The sequence below is a fragment of the Salvelinus namaycush genome, chromosome 39 (genome assembly GCF_016432855.1).
Source record: "Salvelinus namaycush isolate Seneca chromosome 39, SaNama_1.0, whole genome shotgun sequence".
Lineage (NCBI taxonomy): Eukaryota > Metazoa > Chordata > Actinopteri > Salmoniformes > Salmonidae > Salvelinus > Salvelinus namaycush.
Window position 1 is genome coordinate 20432954 of NC_052345.1, and position 17703 is coordinate 20450656.

Below are 17703 nucleotides of genomic sequence, written 5' to 3' on the forward strand. Positions count from 1 at the left end.
CCTGAGTAGCAGGCAGTTTACTTTTAGCACGCTTTTCATCCGGAAGTGAAAATAGTGCCCCCTACCCAAGTGAAGTTAAACCCTTATTCTAAACTTGATTAAATTCCCCCCCCCTTTCATTTAGCTAATTTATTTGGCACACCTGCATTTGCGGAGTTTCTCCCATTCTTCTCTGCAGATCCTCTCAAGCTCTGTCAAGTTGGATGGGGAACATCACTGCACAGCTATTTTCAGGTTTCTCCAGAGATGTTAGATCGGGCTCAAGTCCGGGCTCTGGCTATGTCACTCAAGGACATTCAGAGACTTCTACCGAAGCCACTCCTGCGTTGTCTTGGCTGTGTGCTGAAGGTCGTTGTCCTGTTTGACGGTGAACCTTTGTCCCAGTCTGTGGTCCTGAGCGCTCTGAAGCAGGTCTTTCATCAAGGATCTCTCTGCACTTTGCTCCGTTAATATTTCCCTCGATCCTGACTAGTCTCCCAGTCCCTGCTGCTGAAAAACATCCCCACAGCATGATGCTGCCACCACTATGCTTCACCGTAGGGATGGTGCCAGGTCTCCTCCAGACGTGACTCTTGGCATTCAGGCCAAAGGGTTCCATCTTGGTTTCATCAGACCAGAGAATCTTGTTTCTCATGATCAGAGAGTCCTTTAGGTGCCTTTTGTCAAACTCCAAGCAGGCTGTCATGTGCCTTTTACTGAGGAGTGGTTTCCGTCTGGCCACTCTACCATAAAGATCTGATTTGTGGAGTGCTGCAGAGATGGTTGTCCTTCTGGAAGGTTCTCCCATCTCCACAGAGGAACTCTGGAGCTCTGTCAGAGTGGCCATCGGGTTCTTGGCCAAGGCCCTTCTCCCTCAATCGCTCAGTTTGGCCAGGTGGTCAGCTCTAGGAAGAGTATTCCATTTAAGAATGATGGAGGCCACTGTTCTTGGGGACCTTCAATGCTGCATAATTTTTTTTGGTACCCTTCCCCAGATCTGTGCCTTCCAAATCATGTCCAATCAATTGAATTTACCATAGGTGGACTCCGAACAAGTTGTAGATATATCTCAAGGATGATTAATAATGGAAACAGGATGCACCTGAAAGCAATTTCGAGTCTCATAGTAAAGGGTCTGAATACTTAGGTAAATAAATAATTTATGTTTTTTACCTATTTTCACTTTTTCATTATTGTGTGTAGATTAATGAGGATTCAATTTTTTAAAATCCATTTTAAGATAAAGCTGTAACGTATCAAAACATTTATTTTTTATTTATTTCACCTTTATTTAACCAGGTAGGCTAGTTGAGAACAAGTTCTCATTTACAACTGCGACCTGGCCAAGATAAAGCATAGCAGTGTGAACAGACAACAACACAGAGTTACACATGGAGTAAACAATACACAAGTCAATAACACAGTAGGAAAAAAAACAAAATGAGTCTATATACATTGTGTGCAAAAGGCATGAGGTAGGCAATAAATAGGCCATAGGAGCGAATAATTACAATTTAGCAGATTAACACTGGAGTGATAAATCATCAGATGATCATGAGCAAGTAGAGATACTGGTGTGCAAAAGAGCAGAAAAGTAAATAAATAAAAACAGTAAGGTGATGACGTAGGTAAATTGGGTGGGGTGTTTACAGATGGACTATGTACAGCTGCAGCGGTCGGTTAGCTGCTCAGATAGCAGATGTTTAAAGTTGGTGAGGAAAATAAAAGTCTCCAACTTCAGCGATTTTTGCAATTCGTTCCAGTCACAGGCAGCAGAGAACTGGAAGGAAAGGCGGCCAAATGAGGTGTTGGCTTTTGGGATGATCAGTGAGATATACCTGCTGGAGCGTGTGCTACGGGTAGGTGTTGTTATCGTGACCAGTGAACTGAGATAAGGCGGAGCTTTACCTAGCATGGACTTATAGATGACCTGGAGCCAGTGGGTCTGGCGACGAATATGTAGCGAGGGCCAGCCAACTAGAGCATACAGGTCGCAGTGGTGGGTGGTATAAGGTGTTTTAGTAACAAAACGGATGGCACTATGATAAACTGCATCTAGTTTGCTATAGAAAAGTTTAGTAGTTTGCTATAGAAAGACGATTCTTGATTTGATTTTGGATTGGAGATGTTTAATATGAGTCTGGAAGGAGAGTTTACAGTCTAGCCAGACACCTAGGTATTTATAGATGTCCACATATTCTAGGTCGGATCCGTCTAGGGTGGTGATGCTAGTCGGCGGGCGGGTGCAGGCAGCGAACGGTTGAAAAGCATGCATTTGGTTTTACTAGCGTTTAAGAGCAGTTGGAGGCCACGGAAGGAGTGTTGTATGGCATTGAAGCTCGTTTGGAGGTTAGATAGCAAGAGCAACATCATTGATATATACAGAGAAAAGAGTCGGCCCGAGAATTGAACCCTGTGGTACCCCCATAGAGACTGCCAGAGGACCGGACAACATGCCCTCCGATTTGACACACTGAACACTGTCTGCAAAGTAGTTGGTGAACCAGGCAAGGCAGTCATCAGAAAAACCGAGGCTACTGAGTCTGCCGATAAGAATATGGTAATTGACAGAGTCGAAAGCCTTGGCCAGGTCGATGAAGACGGCTGCACAGTACTATCTTTTTTCGATGGCGGTTATGATATCGTTTAGTACCTTGAGCGTGGCTGAGGTGCACCCGTGACCGGCTCGGAAACCGGATTGCAAAGAGGAGAAGGTACGGTGGGATTCGAGATGGTCAGTGATCTGTTTATTAACTTGGCTTTCGAAGACCTTAGATAGGCAGGGCAGGATGGATATAGGTCTGTAACAGTTTGGGTCCAGGGTGTCTCCCCCTTTGAAGAGGGGGATGACCGCGGCAGCTTTCCAATCCTGGGGGATCTCAGACGATATGAAAGACAGGTTGAACAGGCTGGTAATAGGGGTTGCGACAACGGCGGCGGATAGTTTCAGAAATAGAGGGTCTAGATTGTCAAGCCCAGCTGATTTGTATGGGTCCAGGTTTTGCAGCTCTTTCAGGACATCTGCTATCTGGATTTGGGTAAAGGAGAAGCTGGGGACACTTGGGCGAGTAGCTGCGGGGGGGGGGGGGGGGCGGAGCTGTTGGCTGAGGTTGGAGTAGCCAGGTGGAAGGCATGGCCAGCCGTTGAGAAATGCTTGTTGAAGTTTTCGATTATCATGGATTTATCGGTGGTGACCGTGTTACCTAGCCTCAGTGCAGTGGGCAGCTGGGAGGAGGTGCTCTTGTTCTCCATGGACTTTACAGTGTCCCAGAATTATTTGGAGTTAGAGCTACAGGATGCAAATTTCTGCTTGAAAAAGCTAGCCTTTGCTTTCCTGACTGACTGCGTGTATTGGTTCCTGACTTCCCTGAACAGTTGCATATCGCGGGGACTATTCGATGCTATTGCAGTCCGCCACAGGATGTTTTTGTGCTGGTCGAGGGCATTCAGGTCTGGAGTGAACCAAGGGCTATATCTGTTCTTAGTTCTGCGTTTTTTGAACGGGGCATGCTTATCTAAGATGGTGAGGAAGTTACTTTTAAAGAATGACCAGGCATCCTCAACTGACGGGATGAGGTCAATATCCTTCCAGGATACCCGGGCCAGGTCAATTAGAAAGGCCTGCTCGCAGAAGTGTTTTAGGGAGCATTTTACAGTGATGAGGGGTGGTTGTTTGACCGCGGATCGCTGAGATCTTGATTGAAGACAGCAGAGGTGCATTTGGAGGGCAAGTTGGTCAGGATAATATCTATGAGGGTGCCCATGTTTACGGATTTAGGGTTGTACCTGGTGGGTTCCTTGATGATTTGTGTGAGATTGAGGGCATCTAGCTTAGATTGTAGGACTGCCGGGGTGTTAAGCATATCCCAGTTTAGGTCACCTAGCAGAACAAACTCTGAAGCTAGGTGGGGGGCGATCAATTCACAAATGGTGTCCAGGGCACAGCTTATTTCTGGAGAGATTCATTTTTAAAATTAGAAGTTCGAACTGTTTGGGAATGGACCTGGAAAGTATGACATTACTTTGCAGGCTATCTCTGCAGTAGATTGCAACTCCTCCCCCTTTGGCAGTTCTATCTTGACGTAAAATGTTATAGTTGGGTATGGAAATCTCAGAATTTTTGGTGGCCTTCCTAAGCCAGGATTCAGACACGGCAAGGACATCAGGGTTGGCAGAGTGTGCTAAAGCAGTGAGTAAAACAAACTTAGGGAGGAGGCTTCTGATGTTGACATGCATGAAACCAAGCCTTTTTCAATCACAGAAGTCAACAAATGAGGGTGCCTGGGGACATGCAGGGCCTGGGTTTACCTCCACATCACCCGAGGAACAGAGGAGGAGTAGGGTGAGGGTGCGGCTAAAGGCTATCAAAACTGGTCGCCTAGAGCGTTGGGGACAAAGAATAAAAGGAGCAGATTTCTGGGCGTGGTAGAATAGATTCAGGGCATAATGTGCAGACAGGGGTATGGTGGGGTGCGGGTACAGCGGAGGTAAGCCCAGGCACCGGGTGATGATAAGAGAGATTGTATCTCTGGACATGCTGGTTATAATGGGTGAGGTCACCGCATGTGTGGGAGGTGGGACAAAGGAGGTGTCAGAGGTATGAAGAGTGGAACTAGGGGCTCCATTGTAAACTAAAACAATGATAACTAAGCTGAACAACAGTATACAAGGCATATTGACATTTGAGAGAGACATACAGCGGGGTATAAAGTAATCACAGGTATTGATTGGGAGAGCTAGCTAAGACAACAGGTGAGACAACAGCAGCTAATCAGCTAACACAACGACAGCAGGTAAAATGGCGATGACTACGCAGAGAGGTGTCGGATTAACTACACCCAGAGCCTGAGTTCACAGCTGGGGCCGACAGATACAAAATAATCAGAATGGAGTACCGTGATTAATGGACAGTCCAGCAGGCATCAGCTATGTAGCCAAGTGATCGTAGTGTCCAGGGGGCAGCAGTAGATGGAACAGGGAAGCCGCGGAGTAGTCGCCACATGGCGTTTAAAGTTAGTAGCCCGGGGCTAGTGGGAGCGTCTGCTCCGACGGAGGCCGGTTGAAGGCACAGCGGATGGACTATTCGTCGGCAGACCAGTCGTGGTGGTGCGGCGGGGCGCCCTGTCGACAGAGGATCCAAGCCAGAAGGCGAAAGAGGTATTGTAGAATTTAGTTTGCTAGCTGGGAGATGCGCCTGGCTCACGGCTAACTGGTGCTAGCTTCGTGGCAGGGGCGTTAGCCACTAGCTAGCTGTGAAGATCAGAAGTAGTGGTCCAGGGATTACGTCAGGAAACAGGAAACCGGCATTGTAGTGGAGAGACAGTCCAATACTGGTAGATTGGCAAGTATTATCCAGGCTAAAACAGGTTATTATCCAGGCTAAAAACAGGGCTGGTATCTGTGCAGAAGGTAAAAGCCGCTAGCATTGGCTAACAATGCCTAAATAGCTTGTAGCTAATTAGCTTGTTAGCTTCTGGTGGTTCTAGAATGTGTTCTAAAATTAAAAATAATAGCGATTCCGTATCACATTGGGTGAGGCAGGTTACCGGAAGGAATAATGGAATTAAAATGGAAAAGAGTGAAAATAAAATTGAAATACAGTGGGGAGAACAAGTATTTGAAACACTGCCGATTTTGCAGGTTTTCCTACTTACAAAGCATGTAGAGGTCTGTAATTTTGATCATAGGTACACTTCAACTGTGAGAGACGGAATCTAAAATAAAAATTCAGAAAATCACATTATATGCTTTTTAAGTAATTTATTAGCATTTTATTGCATGACATAAGTATTTGATACATCAGAGAAGCAGAACTTAATATTTGGTACAGAAACCTTTGTTTGCAATTACAGAGATCAAATGTTTCCTGTAGTTCTTGACCAGGTTTGCACACACTGCAGCAGGGATTTTGGCCCACTCCTCCATACAGACCTCCAGATCCTTCAGGTTTCGGGGCTGTCGCTGTGCAATACGGACTTTCAGCTCCCTCCAAAGATTTTCTATTGGGTTCAGGTCTGGAAACTGGCTAGGCCACTCCAGGACCTTGAGATGCTTCTTACGGAGCCACTCCTTAGTTGCCCTGGCTGTGTGTTTCGGGTCGTTGTCATGCTGGAAGACCCAGCCATGACCCATCTTCAATGCTCTTACTGAGGGAAGGAGGTTGTTGGCCAAGATCTCGCGATACATGGCCCCATCCATCCTCCCCTCAATACGGTGCAGTCGTCCTGTCCCCTTTGCAGAAAAGCATCCCCAAAGAATGATGTTTCCACCTCCATGCTTCACGGTTGGGATGGTGTTCTTGGGGTTGTATTCATCCTTCTTCTTCCTCCAAACACGGCGAGTGGAGTTTAGACCAAAAAGCTCTATTTTTGTCTCATCAGACCACATGACCTTCTCCCATTCCTCCTCTGGATCATCCAGATGGTCATTGGCAAACATCAGACGGGCCTGGACATGTGCTGGCTTGAGCAGGGGGACCTTGCGTGCGCTGCAGGATTTTAATCCATGACGGCGTAGTGTGTTACTAATGGTGGTCCCAGCTCTCTTCAGGTCATTGACCAGGTCCTGCCGTGTAGTTCTGGGCTGATCCCTCACCTTCCTCATGATCATTGATGCCCCACAAGGTGAGATCTTGCATGGAGCCCCAGACCGAGGGTGATTGACCGTCATCTTGAACTTCTTCCATTTTCTAATAATTGCGCCAACAGTTGTTGCCTTCTCACCAAGCTGCTTGCCTATTGTCCTGTAGCCCATCCCAGCCTTGTGCAGGTCTACAATTTTATCCCTGATGTCCTTACACAGCTCTCTGGTCTTGGCCATTGTGGAGAGGTTGGTGTCTGTTTGATTGAGTGTGTGGACAGGTGTCTTTTATACAGGTAACGAGTTCAAACAGGTGCAGTTAAGACAAGTAATGAGTGGAGAACAGGAGGGCTTCTTAAAGAAAAACTAACAGGTCTGTGAGAGCCGGAATTCTTACTGGTTGGTAGGTGATCAAATACTTATGTCATGCAATAAAATGCTAATAAATTACTTAAAAATCATACAATGTGATTTTCTGGATTTTTGTTTTAGATTCCGTCTCTCACAGTTGAAGTGTACCTATGATAAAAATTACAGACCTCTACATGCTTTGTAAGTAGGAAAACCTGCAAAATCGGCAGTGTATCAAATACTTGTTCTCCCCACTGTATATACAAAAAAGAAGAAAAATACAAAGTACACGAGAGGACGAACAAAAACACGTCTTCACTGCTACGCCATCTTGGAATAGATGTGGAAAAAGGGGAGGGGTCTGAACTTTCTGAATGAACTATGTTTTATTTAATTTAAAATGTAACCTTTATTTAACTCCCAATCACGGCCGGTTGTAAACACAACCTGGACTCGAACCGGGGTGTCTGTAGTGAAGCCTCAAGCACTGAGATGCAGTGTCTTAGACCGCTGCGCCACTCAGGAGCCCCAAAATCATGTTCTAGTGCTGTCCCCACCTAAAATAAATCTTGGTCAACCAAGAGTCGTCTGTTCATTCTACCAATCGATTGGTTTAAATGTTATGTGCATTTTTCCATATATAGACAGACCCCATGTGTTTTAATTAAATCAACTATATGTACTGAACTGGTCTGATACTTTAAGCACGCTGTTTGATCAAATAATTAAAACACACAAATGACTCGAGGGAGCCAGAGATCAAGATAACCTAACCAGAAGAGAGAAATTCTGCCGTTATGCTCCTGAAGTTTCCTGTAATGGGCTACACCAGCGGTCGGCAACCTTTTCCATTTGGAGTGCCAAGTTATCTTACCATTTCTACCAATCCGCGTGCCAGTTTGGATTTTCACATGCATATTTTCGTGGAACAGTTTCATTTAATTTATAATAGTATCTCAAATGCATTGTCTGTGATTAATCTACATTCTATCTAAATCTAAATGAAAATGATACAAATCTAAAAGTAACTTTTATTGCCTTTGCCAACTATGTAAAAATAGCCTACATAAAGCCAACAAATAAAAACATTGCAGCCTGCAGGTAGACAATATCCTATACATCACATTTTCTGCACATGGCCTGTCTACAACGATCTTGAAACATTGTATCAACTATCAACTGGGTCCTCTGAAATTTGCAACATTGTATAAGATATTCTAGGCCCTCAGTTTCCCGGCACCAGTGAGTTTGGGACAGGCACAGCTGTCGGCTATTTTTGCAAAGGATAAGAAGTAATCAGGTATTTCCACTGGATCAGAGCATGACATTTTTTCCTTTCATGCCGAGTGGTTATCGAAAGGGTGAGAGCTGGAAATGTTTTACGAAAATACTTTGAGGAACTATTGTCATACGCAATTGATTTTGATTATACTTTGTTTACTTGCTGTTTGAGGTGAAGAAAAATGTATTTGAGAAGCTCCACAACTCATTAGTGGTGGTGCGTTAAGACAATGAGAAATACTATCAGACATCCCCAAATGGGCACATTTATAGGCCTACATTTGCGTGCAGGCCAGGTAAACTAGTCCTACTTAATGCGTAATTAGGTGTGCGTCCTTACTCAATATTGACATGAGTGTTTCAAACAAAAGACAATTAATAAATTGACAACTGACGTATCTTGCGGGGTCAGGTCTGGGTGGTCTGCCCGGGGCCGTTTCATTTAGTATCCGATTGGGTCGGCATGGGGAATGATTGTATTTTCCCATAGTATGTTTTACCGAAGTTGACCGACTGAAAGGGAGTGTAACTTTATGACTGTTGGATTCGGGCTAAACTTTGAACATTGAGATATTAAAGACATGATAGGTCAGACGCAGAGTATATAAAGGAGTGAGATCTGTAGAAAGACAGAGTGGCTGTGGAATGTGCTGGGTGGACGGGAGGAGATCACAGGATTGCTTTAGGGGAAGCGATGGACATATGTGGATTAGGCGAAAGAGGGGTTGAGGACAGGAGGTCAGGTCAGATCCCCTGAAGGGAGTAATAAGGGTTTAGTATCCTGTTACCCTCTTCCTGTCGAGCCAGAAGATGTAAGGATTGGAGAGAAGGAGGAGTGTCCAAAGTGGGGTATATTTACTTGTGATGTTGAGAAGATGTTTTTGTCTGAATTACAGCTGTAACGACCCTTTGGGAAGAATTAAACTTGGTTAAGCTTCTCTAGTGTCTGTGAGTTATTTACTGAGAAAAATTTGAACCTAACACTATAATTAGTGTTCCCTGAAGGAGGGAAACGAGGTACAACACCTGTTTGGCCCCACCCCTTCCTGGGCCGGTGAAGAGCGGTATTAAATATAAGGAATAAATCCGAGCCTCACACTCATCACCTGTGGAAGGCGGGGCTTCCAGCGAGGCGTGGATTTGATACTATGTTGTACCTAGTTTCCCTCCTTCAGGGAACAGTAGTTATATTCATAACGTGTGGATTTAATAGTATGTTGTACCTAGTTTCTCTCCTTCAGGGAACAGTAGTTATAGTCATAACGTTACGCTTGTCATATGATGAACTTCAACTTAAATAGGGGGTCTTGCTGTCGGACAGTTTTTTTGTATTCTGAAATGCACTTGAACTACGTATCATTTAGTGTCTCCTTATGTTACGCTGGGGAAACAGTTTTCATGGGCACAGAAATACTAAATCATTTCAGAGTTTGCTAAATTCAATGGTTTTTAACTGAGTCATCTTGTAATCCAAGATTGCGTAGCATTAAGACGTGTTTGTTATAAATGGTATGTTTTTTTCGTCTTTTTTTGTATATATTGCAATATATTTCAATCTCTTTTTCCATTTTTAAATTAAATATACCTTCCGGCAACCCGCCTCACCCAATGTGATACGGATCTCCTATTTTTTAGACCTTATAGCTAGAACCTCCATCAGAAGCTAGCCATCAGAAGCTAACCAGCTAATTACATACTAGCTATTTAGTCATTGTTAGCCACTGCTAGCAGCCTTTACCTTTTTAGCTCAGACACCAGCTGCTTTTAGCCTGGGTAATACCTGCCAGTCTGCACAGCGTGATATCAACCCTGAGCATATCGGACTGTTTTTCTCCACTACATCACCGTATTCCTGCCGTAAGCTCTGGACCATTACACCAGATAATCGCAGCTGGCTAGCTGCCACCGAGTGGCCCAGCTTCGAAGCTAGCCTTGAGCCAGGCCCATCTCCCGGCCTGCTTAGTGGACCCTATGATCACTCGGCTACACAGCTGATGCCTCCCAGACTCTTCACTAAGACGACTAGAAGCCACTACATCACCGGATTCCTGCCGTAAGCTCTGGACCTTTGCACCGGATTGGCTATAGTGGCTAACGCCCTTGTCCCGAAGCGAGCACCAGTTAGCCTCGAGCCAGGTGCATCTCCCGGCTAGCAAACAAATAACTCCAGCTACAATACCTCTTTTGCCAATTGGCCTGGACCCTTTGTCGACACAGAGCCCCGCCGATCCATCACGACTGGTCTGCCGACTCAATTCCGTCAGATGTGCCCTCAACCGGCCTTTGCCAGACGTCGGTGATGCCCTTGTCCCGAAGCTAGCACCAGTTAGCCTCGAGCCAGGCGCGGCTCCCGTCTAGCATAGTAACGACTACCTCACGGCTTCCCTGGTTCATATATTGCTGTTCACTGGACCCTATGATCACTTGGCTACATAGCTGAAGCCTGCTGGACTGTTCATTAGTCACGGTTCTCCATTTTGTTTATCTGACGGCCCCAGCCTCGAACTCAGGCCCAGTGTGTAGTTAACTGACCCTCTCTGCCCATTCATTGCCATATTACGTGTTGTTGTTGTCTTAGCTGATTAACTGTTGTCTTACCCGTTGTTGTCTTAGCTAGCTCTCCCAATCAACACCTGTGATTGCTTCATGCCTCGCTTTATGTCTCTCTAATGTCAATATGCCTTGTATACTGTGGTTTAGTTATCATTGTTTTATTTTACTGCGGAGCCCCTAGTCCCACTCAACATGCCTCAGAGAACTCTTTTGTCCCACCTCCACACTTGCGGTGACCTCACCTAGCATATCTCCAGAGATGCAACCTCTCTTATCGTCACTCAATGCCTAGGTTTACCTCCACTGTACTCGCACACTACCATACCCCTGTCTGTACATTATGCCTTGAATCTATCCTACCACTCCCAGAAATCTGCTCCTTTTATTCTCTGTTCACAATGCACTAGACGACCAGTTCTGATAGCCTTTAGCCGTACCCTCATCCTACTCCTCTGTTCCTCGGGTGATGTAGAGGTTAACCCAGGCCCTGTGTGTCCCCAGGCACTCTCATTTGTTGACTTCTGTATTTGAAAAAGCCTTGGTTTCATGCATGTTAACATCAGAAGCCTCCTCCCTAAGTTTGTTTTACTCACTGCTTTAGCACACTCCGCCAACTTTAATGTCCTTGCCGTGTCTGAATCCTGGCTTAGGAAGGCCACCAAAAATTCTGAAATTTCCATCCCCAACTACAACATTTTCCGTCAAGATAGAACTGTCAAAAAGAGAGTTGCAATCTACTGCAGAGATGGCCTGCAAAGAGTTCTGTCATACTTTCCAGTTCATGCCCAAACAGTTCGAGCTTCTAATTTTAAAAAGGAATCTTTCCAGAAATATGTCTCTCACTGTTGCCACCTGTTATAGACCCCCCTCAGCTCCCAGCTGTGCCCTGGACACCATATGTGAATTGATTGCCCCCCCATCTATCTTCAGAGCCCGTTCTATTAGGTGACCTAAACTGGGATATGCTTAACACCCCGGCCGTCTTACAATCCAAGCTAGATGCCCTCAATTTCACACAAATTATCAAGGAACCCACCAGGTACAACCCTAAATCCGTAAATATGGGCATCCTCATAGATATTATCCTGACCACCTTGCCCTCCAAATACACCTCTGTTGTTTTCAATCAGGATCTTAGCGATCATTGCCTGCATCCGTTATGGGTCCGCAGTCAAACAACCACCCCTCATCACTGTCAAACGCTCACTCAAACACTTCTGCAAGCAGGCCTTTCTAATCGACCTGGCCCGGGTATCTTGGAAGGATTTTGACCTCATCCCGTCAGTAGAGGATGCCTGGTTGTTCTTTAAAAGTAATTTCCTCACCACCTTAAATAAGCATGCCCCTTTCAAAAAATGTGTAACTAAGAACAGATATTGCCCTTGGTTCACTCCAGACCTGACTGCCCTCGACCAGCACAAAAACATCCTGTGGCGTACTGCACTAGCATCGAATAGTCCCCGCGATATGCAACTTTTCAGAGAAGTCAGGAACCAATACACACAGTCAGTTAAGAAAGCAAAGGCTAGCTTTTTCAAACAGAAATTTGCATCCTGTAGCTCTAACTCCAAAAAGTTTTGGGACACTGTAAAGTCCATGGAGAATAAGAGCACCCCATCCCAGCTGCCCACTGCACTGAGGCTAGGAAACACTGTCACCACCGATAACTCCACGATAATCGAGAATTTCAATAAGCATTTGTCAGGACCCGGTGTGAGAAACAGTCACTTAGTAAACTGAGCCACTAATAGTCGGCAGAACCCAGAAGATGAGGCAGACACAGCAGTACTAGAGACGGTGGTTTAATAAAGTAAAATGGAAAAGATCTTCAAGCAAGATCTTCGCGGTCATTCCCCTCTTCAAAGGGGGAGACACTCTAGACCCAAACTGCTACAGACCTATGTCTATTCTACCCTGCCTTTCTAAGGTCTTCGAACGCCAAGTTAACAAACAGATTACCGACCATTTCGAATCCCACCGTACCTTCTCCGCTTTGCAATCTGGTTTCAGAGCTGGTCATGGGTGCACCTCAGCCACGCTCAAGGTACTAAACGATATCATAACCGCCATTGATAAAAGACAGTACTGTGCAGTCGTCTTCATCGACCTGGCCAAGGCTTTCGACTCTGTCAATCACCGTATTCTAATCGGCAGACTCAACAGCCTCTGTTTCTCAAAAGACTGACTCTCCTGGTTCACCAACTAACAAACCTCCAAACGAGCTTCAATGCCATACAACACTCCTTCTGTGGCCTCCAACTGCTCTTAAAAGCAAGTAAAAACTAAATGCATGCTCTTCAACCGATCGCTGCCCGCACCCGCCCACCCGACTAGCATCACTACTCTGGACGGTTGTGACTTGGAATATGTGGACAACTACAAATACCTAGGTGTCTGGTGAGACTGTAAACTCTCCTTCCAGACTCACAGTAAGCATCTCCAATCCTAAATTTAATCTAGAATTGGCTTCCTATTTCGCATCAAAGCCTCCTTCACTCATGCTGCCAAACACCCTCGTAAAACGGATCGGCGATGTCATTTACAAAATAGCCTCCAACACTCTACTCAGCAAACTGGATGCAGTCTATCACAGTGCCATCCGTTTTGTCACTAAAGCCCCATATACCACCCACCACTGCGAGCTGTATGCTCTTGTTGGCTGGCTCTTGCTAAATATTCGTCGCCAAATCAATTGGCTCCAGGTCATCTATAAGTCTTTGCTAGGTAAAGCTCCACCTTATCTCAGCTCACTGGTCACCATAGCAACACCCACCCGTAGCACGCGCTCCAGCACGTATATCTCACAGTTCATCCCCAAAGCCAACACCTCCTTTGGCCGCCTTTCCTTTCAGTTCTCTGCTGCCAATGACTGGAACGAATTGCAAAAATCGCTGAAGTTGGAGACTTATATCTCCCTCACTAACTTTAAGCATCAGCTATCTGAGCAGCTTACCGATCGCTGCAGCTGTACACAGCCCATCTGTAAATAGCTCATCCAACTGCCTACCTCATCCCCATGTTTTTATTTACTTTTTTTGCTCTTTTGCACACCAGTATTTCTACTTGCACATCATCATCTGCACATCTATCACTCCAGTGTTAATTTGCTAAATTGTAATTACTTCGCTACTGTGGCCTATTTATTGCCTTACCTCCGTACTCCATTTGCACACACTGTATATAGATTTTTCTCTTGTGTTATTGACTGTACGTTTGTTTATCCCTCGTGTAAGTCTGTGTTGCTTTTGTCGCACTGCTTTGCTTTATCTTGGCCAGGTTGCAGTTGTAAATGAGAACTTGTTCTCAACTGGCCTACCTGGTTAAATAAAGCTGAAATAAAAAAATCATAATAATAATAATCGTAACTTTATTGACAACACCCAAATGGATACTGTCATTTACTTGGTTCTTCAATAATTACACATCATTCTTAATACTGTAGCTGTTTAGTTAGTCACATGTTCAACTATCATCAGCTGATCCAGGAAATCATTTTCTGAATGACAGTCAAATGACAAACATCACGACATGCAACAACAACCAAAGTGCTTCTTCATTCATTACTCTGGTAAATACAGTTATGCCGTGCTCCACGTTGGATCCAACATATTGATGTTTATAATGTTATTGTTTGCTTGATTTACTGTAGGGTCTCTTTAGTCTGTTTGCACACAGAGATACTTTGCTCATAATGTGTAGAGAACTGTTCCTTGATGGATAGGCTATTGTACAACACACAGAGCTATTTTCCTTTATTTGTTGTTTGGGGAAGTTATGGGTCCTACAGTAGGTCTATGTTGTTAGGTGAAGTTATGGGTCCTACAGTAGGTCTATGTTATTGTTAGGTGAAGTTATGGGTTCTACAGTAGGTCTATGTTATTGTTATGGGTCCTACAGTATGTCTGTTATTGTTATGGGTCCTAGAGTACACTATGCAACAACAACCAAAGTGCTTCTTCGTTCATTACAGGTATATTTTTTGTTAAGTGAAGTTATGGGCCCATTTGGCAAACAGTGTACAAACCCTCATTGTCAGGTTGATGGAAAAGCTAGCCAAAGAGCATTTTACTGGTTGAAGTGTTTTTTAAATACAAAGTGGTTGATTTGCGATGATGAAACAAACATTATATTAAGCAGGATATTCAAACGAGCGTTACAATTATAATCCAAAGTAGTGTGAAATGCACTCATAAGCAACCTGGAAATGGAGGTTACTCCCCTGAGTTTTCCCCCATTCACATTCAGAATACATTGTGAAAAACTAAAATCTTTGCTCACCATTTTTGCTCCAGGCAGATATACTACATCCATAACTAGTGGTTTCCTCATTAGCAGATATACTACATCCATAACTAGCAGTTTCCTTATTACCAGATATACTACATCCATAACTACTGGTTTCCTCATTAGCAGATATACTACATCCATAACTAGTGGTTTCCTCATTACCAAATATACTACATCCATAACTAGTGGTTTCCTCATTACCAGATATACTACATCCATAACTATCGGTTTCCTCATTAGCAGGGAGGAGTTTCTACAATCAAATTGTATGTGCTTTGCCCTTGTGATGCAATTTTATTAAACACAGAAAGGGGCCTATATTGGAGACCAAAAGTCGTCTGGCACACTGCTTGGAGTTTCAACAACATGAATAACTTATTTCTAGCCTACAATCATCGATGTTACTACTAATGTGAAAACAAGACAAAATATGATTATTGTTGCTCATTTTAAGACAATTGTCAAATAACTTTAAAATTCATTACAGACGTCAATTGTTGTACAACATCATGGCTATGCTTTTGGCATCACCTTTTACAATGGATTTCCGCTGTTGTGGGCATTTAATCATCTGTCTAACTTTGTTGTTCACACAGGAGAGATACGGGACTATAGTGGATCCTCTGGGGAGCCTCAACAACCTCATGATGCTGACGAGGCAGAGAAGAGTCTCTGCAGATCAGAACACCTCAATAAACACCTGCAGAGATGCACAGGGAAGAGAACTCACTGCTACTCTGACTGTGGGAAGAAATTCACCTCATCAGGCATTAAAACTCATCAGAGAACACACCCAGGAGATAAACCTTTTAGCTGTGTTCAATGTGGGAAGAGTTTTGGTCGATCTTGCCATCTGACTCAACACCAGAGAATACACACAGGAGAGAAATCTTATAGCTGTGATCAATGTGGCAAGAGTTTTCATCAATCTGGAGAGCTGACAGTGCACCAGAGAATCCACACAGGAGAGAAACCTTATACCTGTGATCAATGTGGCAAGAGTTTTTCTACATCTGGCTCTCTGACTCTGCACCAGAGAACACACACAGGAGAGAAACCTTATAGTTGTGGTCAATGTGGGAAGAGTCTTTCTACATCTGGCTCTCTGACTCTGCACCAGAGAACACACACAGGAGAGAAACCTTATAGTTGTGGTCAATGTGGGAAGAGTTTTCTTCGATCTGGAGAGCTGACAGTGCACCAGAGAATCCACACAGGAGAGAAACCTTATCGCTGTGATCAATGTGGGAAGAGTTTTAGTCAATCTGGAGAGGTGACTCAACACCAGAGAACACACACAGGAGAGAAACCTTTCAGCTGTGATCAATGTGGGAAGAGTTTTGGTCATTCTGGCCATCTGACTCAACACCAGAGAACACACACAGGAGAGAAATCTTACATCTGTGATCAATGTGGGAAGAGTTTTGGTCGATCTGGAGAGCTGACAGTGCACCAGAGAACACACACAGGAGAGAAACCTTATAGCTGTGGTCAATGTGGGAAGAGATGTACTACATCTGGCACTCTGACTCTACACCAGAGAACACACACAGGAGAAAAACCTTATAGCTGTGGTCAATGTGGGAAGAGTTTTGGTCGATCTGGCTCTCTGACTCTACACAAGAGAACACACACAGGAGAGAAGTCTTATAGCTGTGATCAATGTGACAAGAGATACTTTGATAAAAGATCTCTGATCAAACATCAGAAAATACATGAAGGAGTTGTTTCATGATATCAATGAATAAATGTCACAATGTAGAATGTTTTAACATTGTAGTAGGAGTATTTGAATAATGTCACAATGTAGAACCCTAAACGTTTGTCCCCTTATCAATTGATTTCAACATGATATGGATATTAGCCTCAGGGGGGAAATCCAGGCTCTGAATTGGAAGAGTACTATTTATATGATTTAACAAAAAGTGACTAACACAAAAAGAGCTGTGTTACACTTACCATGTTGGTGACCCACTTGAATCAAAATGCAACACTTCAAAATGTAGCTAGCTGTTTTCTACAAATTGTCCTCTAACCAGTGATGTACACATTATTCCCAGATTACGTGTGGTTTTTGAGCTGTTAGTTTTAACAGGACGTGCAACCTCATCTCCCTCCTCTTGGCACAATTGATTTCAAGATGATATTGATGAGTGATGACAAATGTTTTTTTATTTTTTTATTTCACCTTTATTTAACCAGGTAGGCTAGTTGAGAACAAGTTCTCATTTGCAACTGCGACCTGGCCAAGATAAAGCAAAGCAGTGTGACACAGACAACAACACAAAGTTACACATGGAGTAAACAATAAACAAGCCAATAACACAATAAACAACTCAATGACACAGTAGAAAAAAGAAAGTCTATATACAGTGTGTGCAAAAGGCATGAGGAGGTAGGCAATAAATAGGCCATTGGAGCAAATAATTACAATTTAGCAGATTAACACTGGAGTGATAAATGAGCAGATGATGATGTGCAAGTAGAGATACTGGTGTGCAAAAGAGCAGAAAAGTAAATAAAATAAAAACAGTATGGGGATGAGGTAGGTGGATTGGGTGGGCTATTTACAGATGGACTATGTACAGCTGCAGCGATCGGTTAGCTGCTCAGATAGCTGATGTTTAAAGTTGGTGAGGGAAATAAAAGTCTCCAACTTCAGCGATTTTTGCA

General features: G+C 44.1%; 1 protein-coding gene across 1 annotated transcript; it reads left to right on the top strand.

The window, feature by feature from the left end:
- Positions 1 to 1598: 1598 nt before the first annotated feature.
- Positions 1599 to 16690, top strand: LOC120032752 (zinc finger protein 180-like; the record flags this gene model as incomplete). Its single annotated transcript, XM_038978938.1, has 2 exons — positions 1599 to 1603; positions 15706 to 16690. Coding segments are annotated over exons 1-2 (990 nt in total), but the record flags the coding sequence as incomplete, so codon positions are not given.
- Positions 16691 to 17703: the final 1013 nt, after the last annotated feature.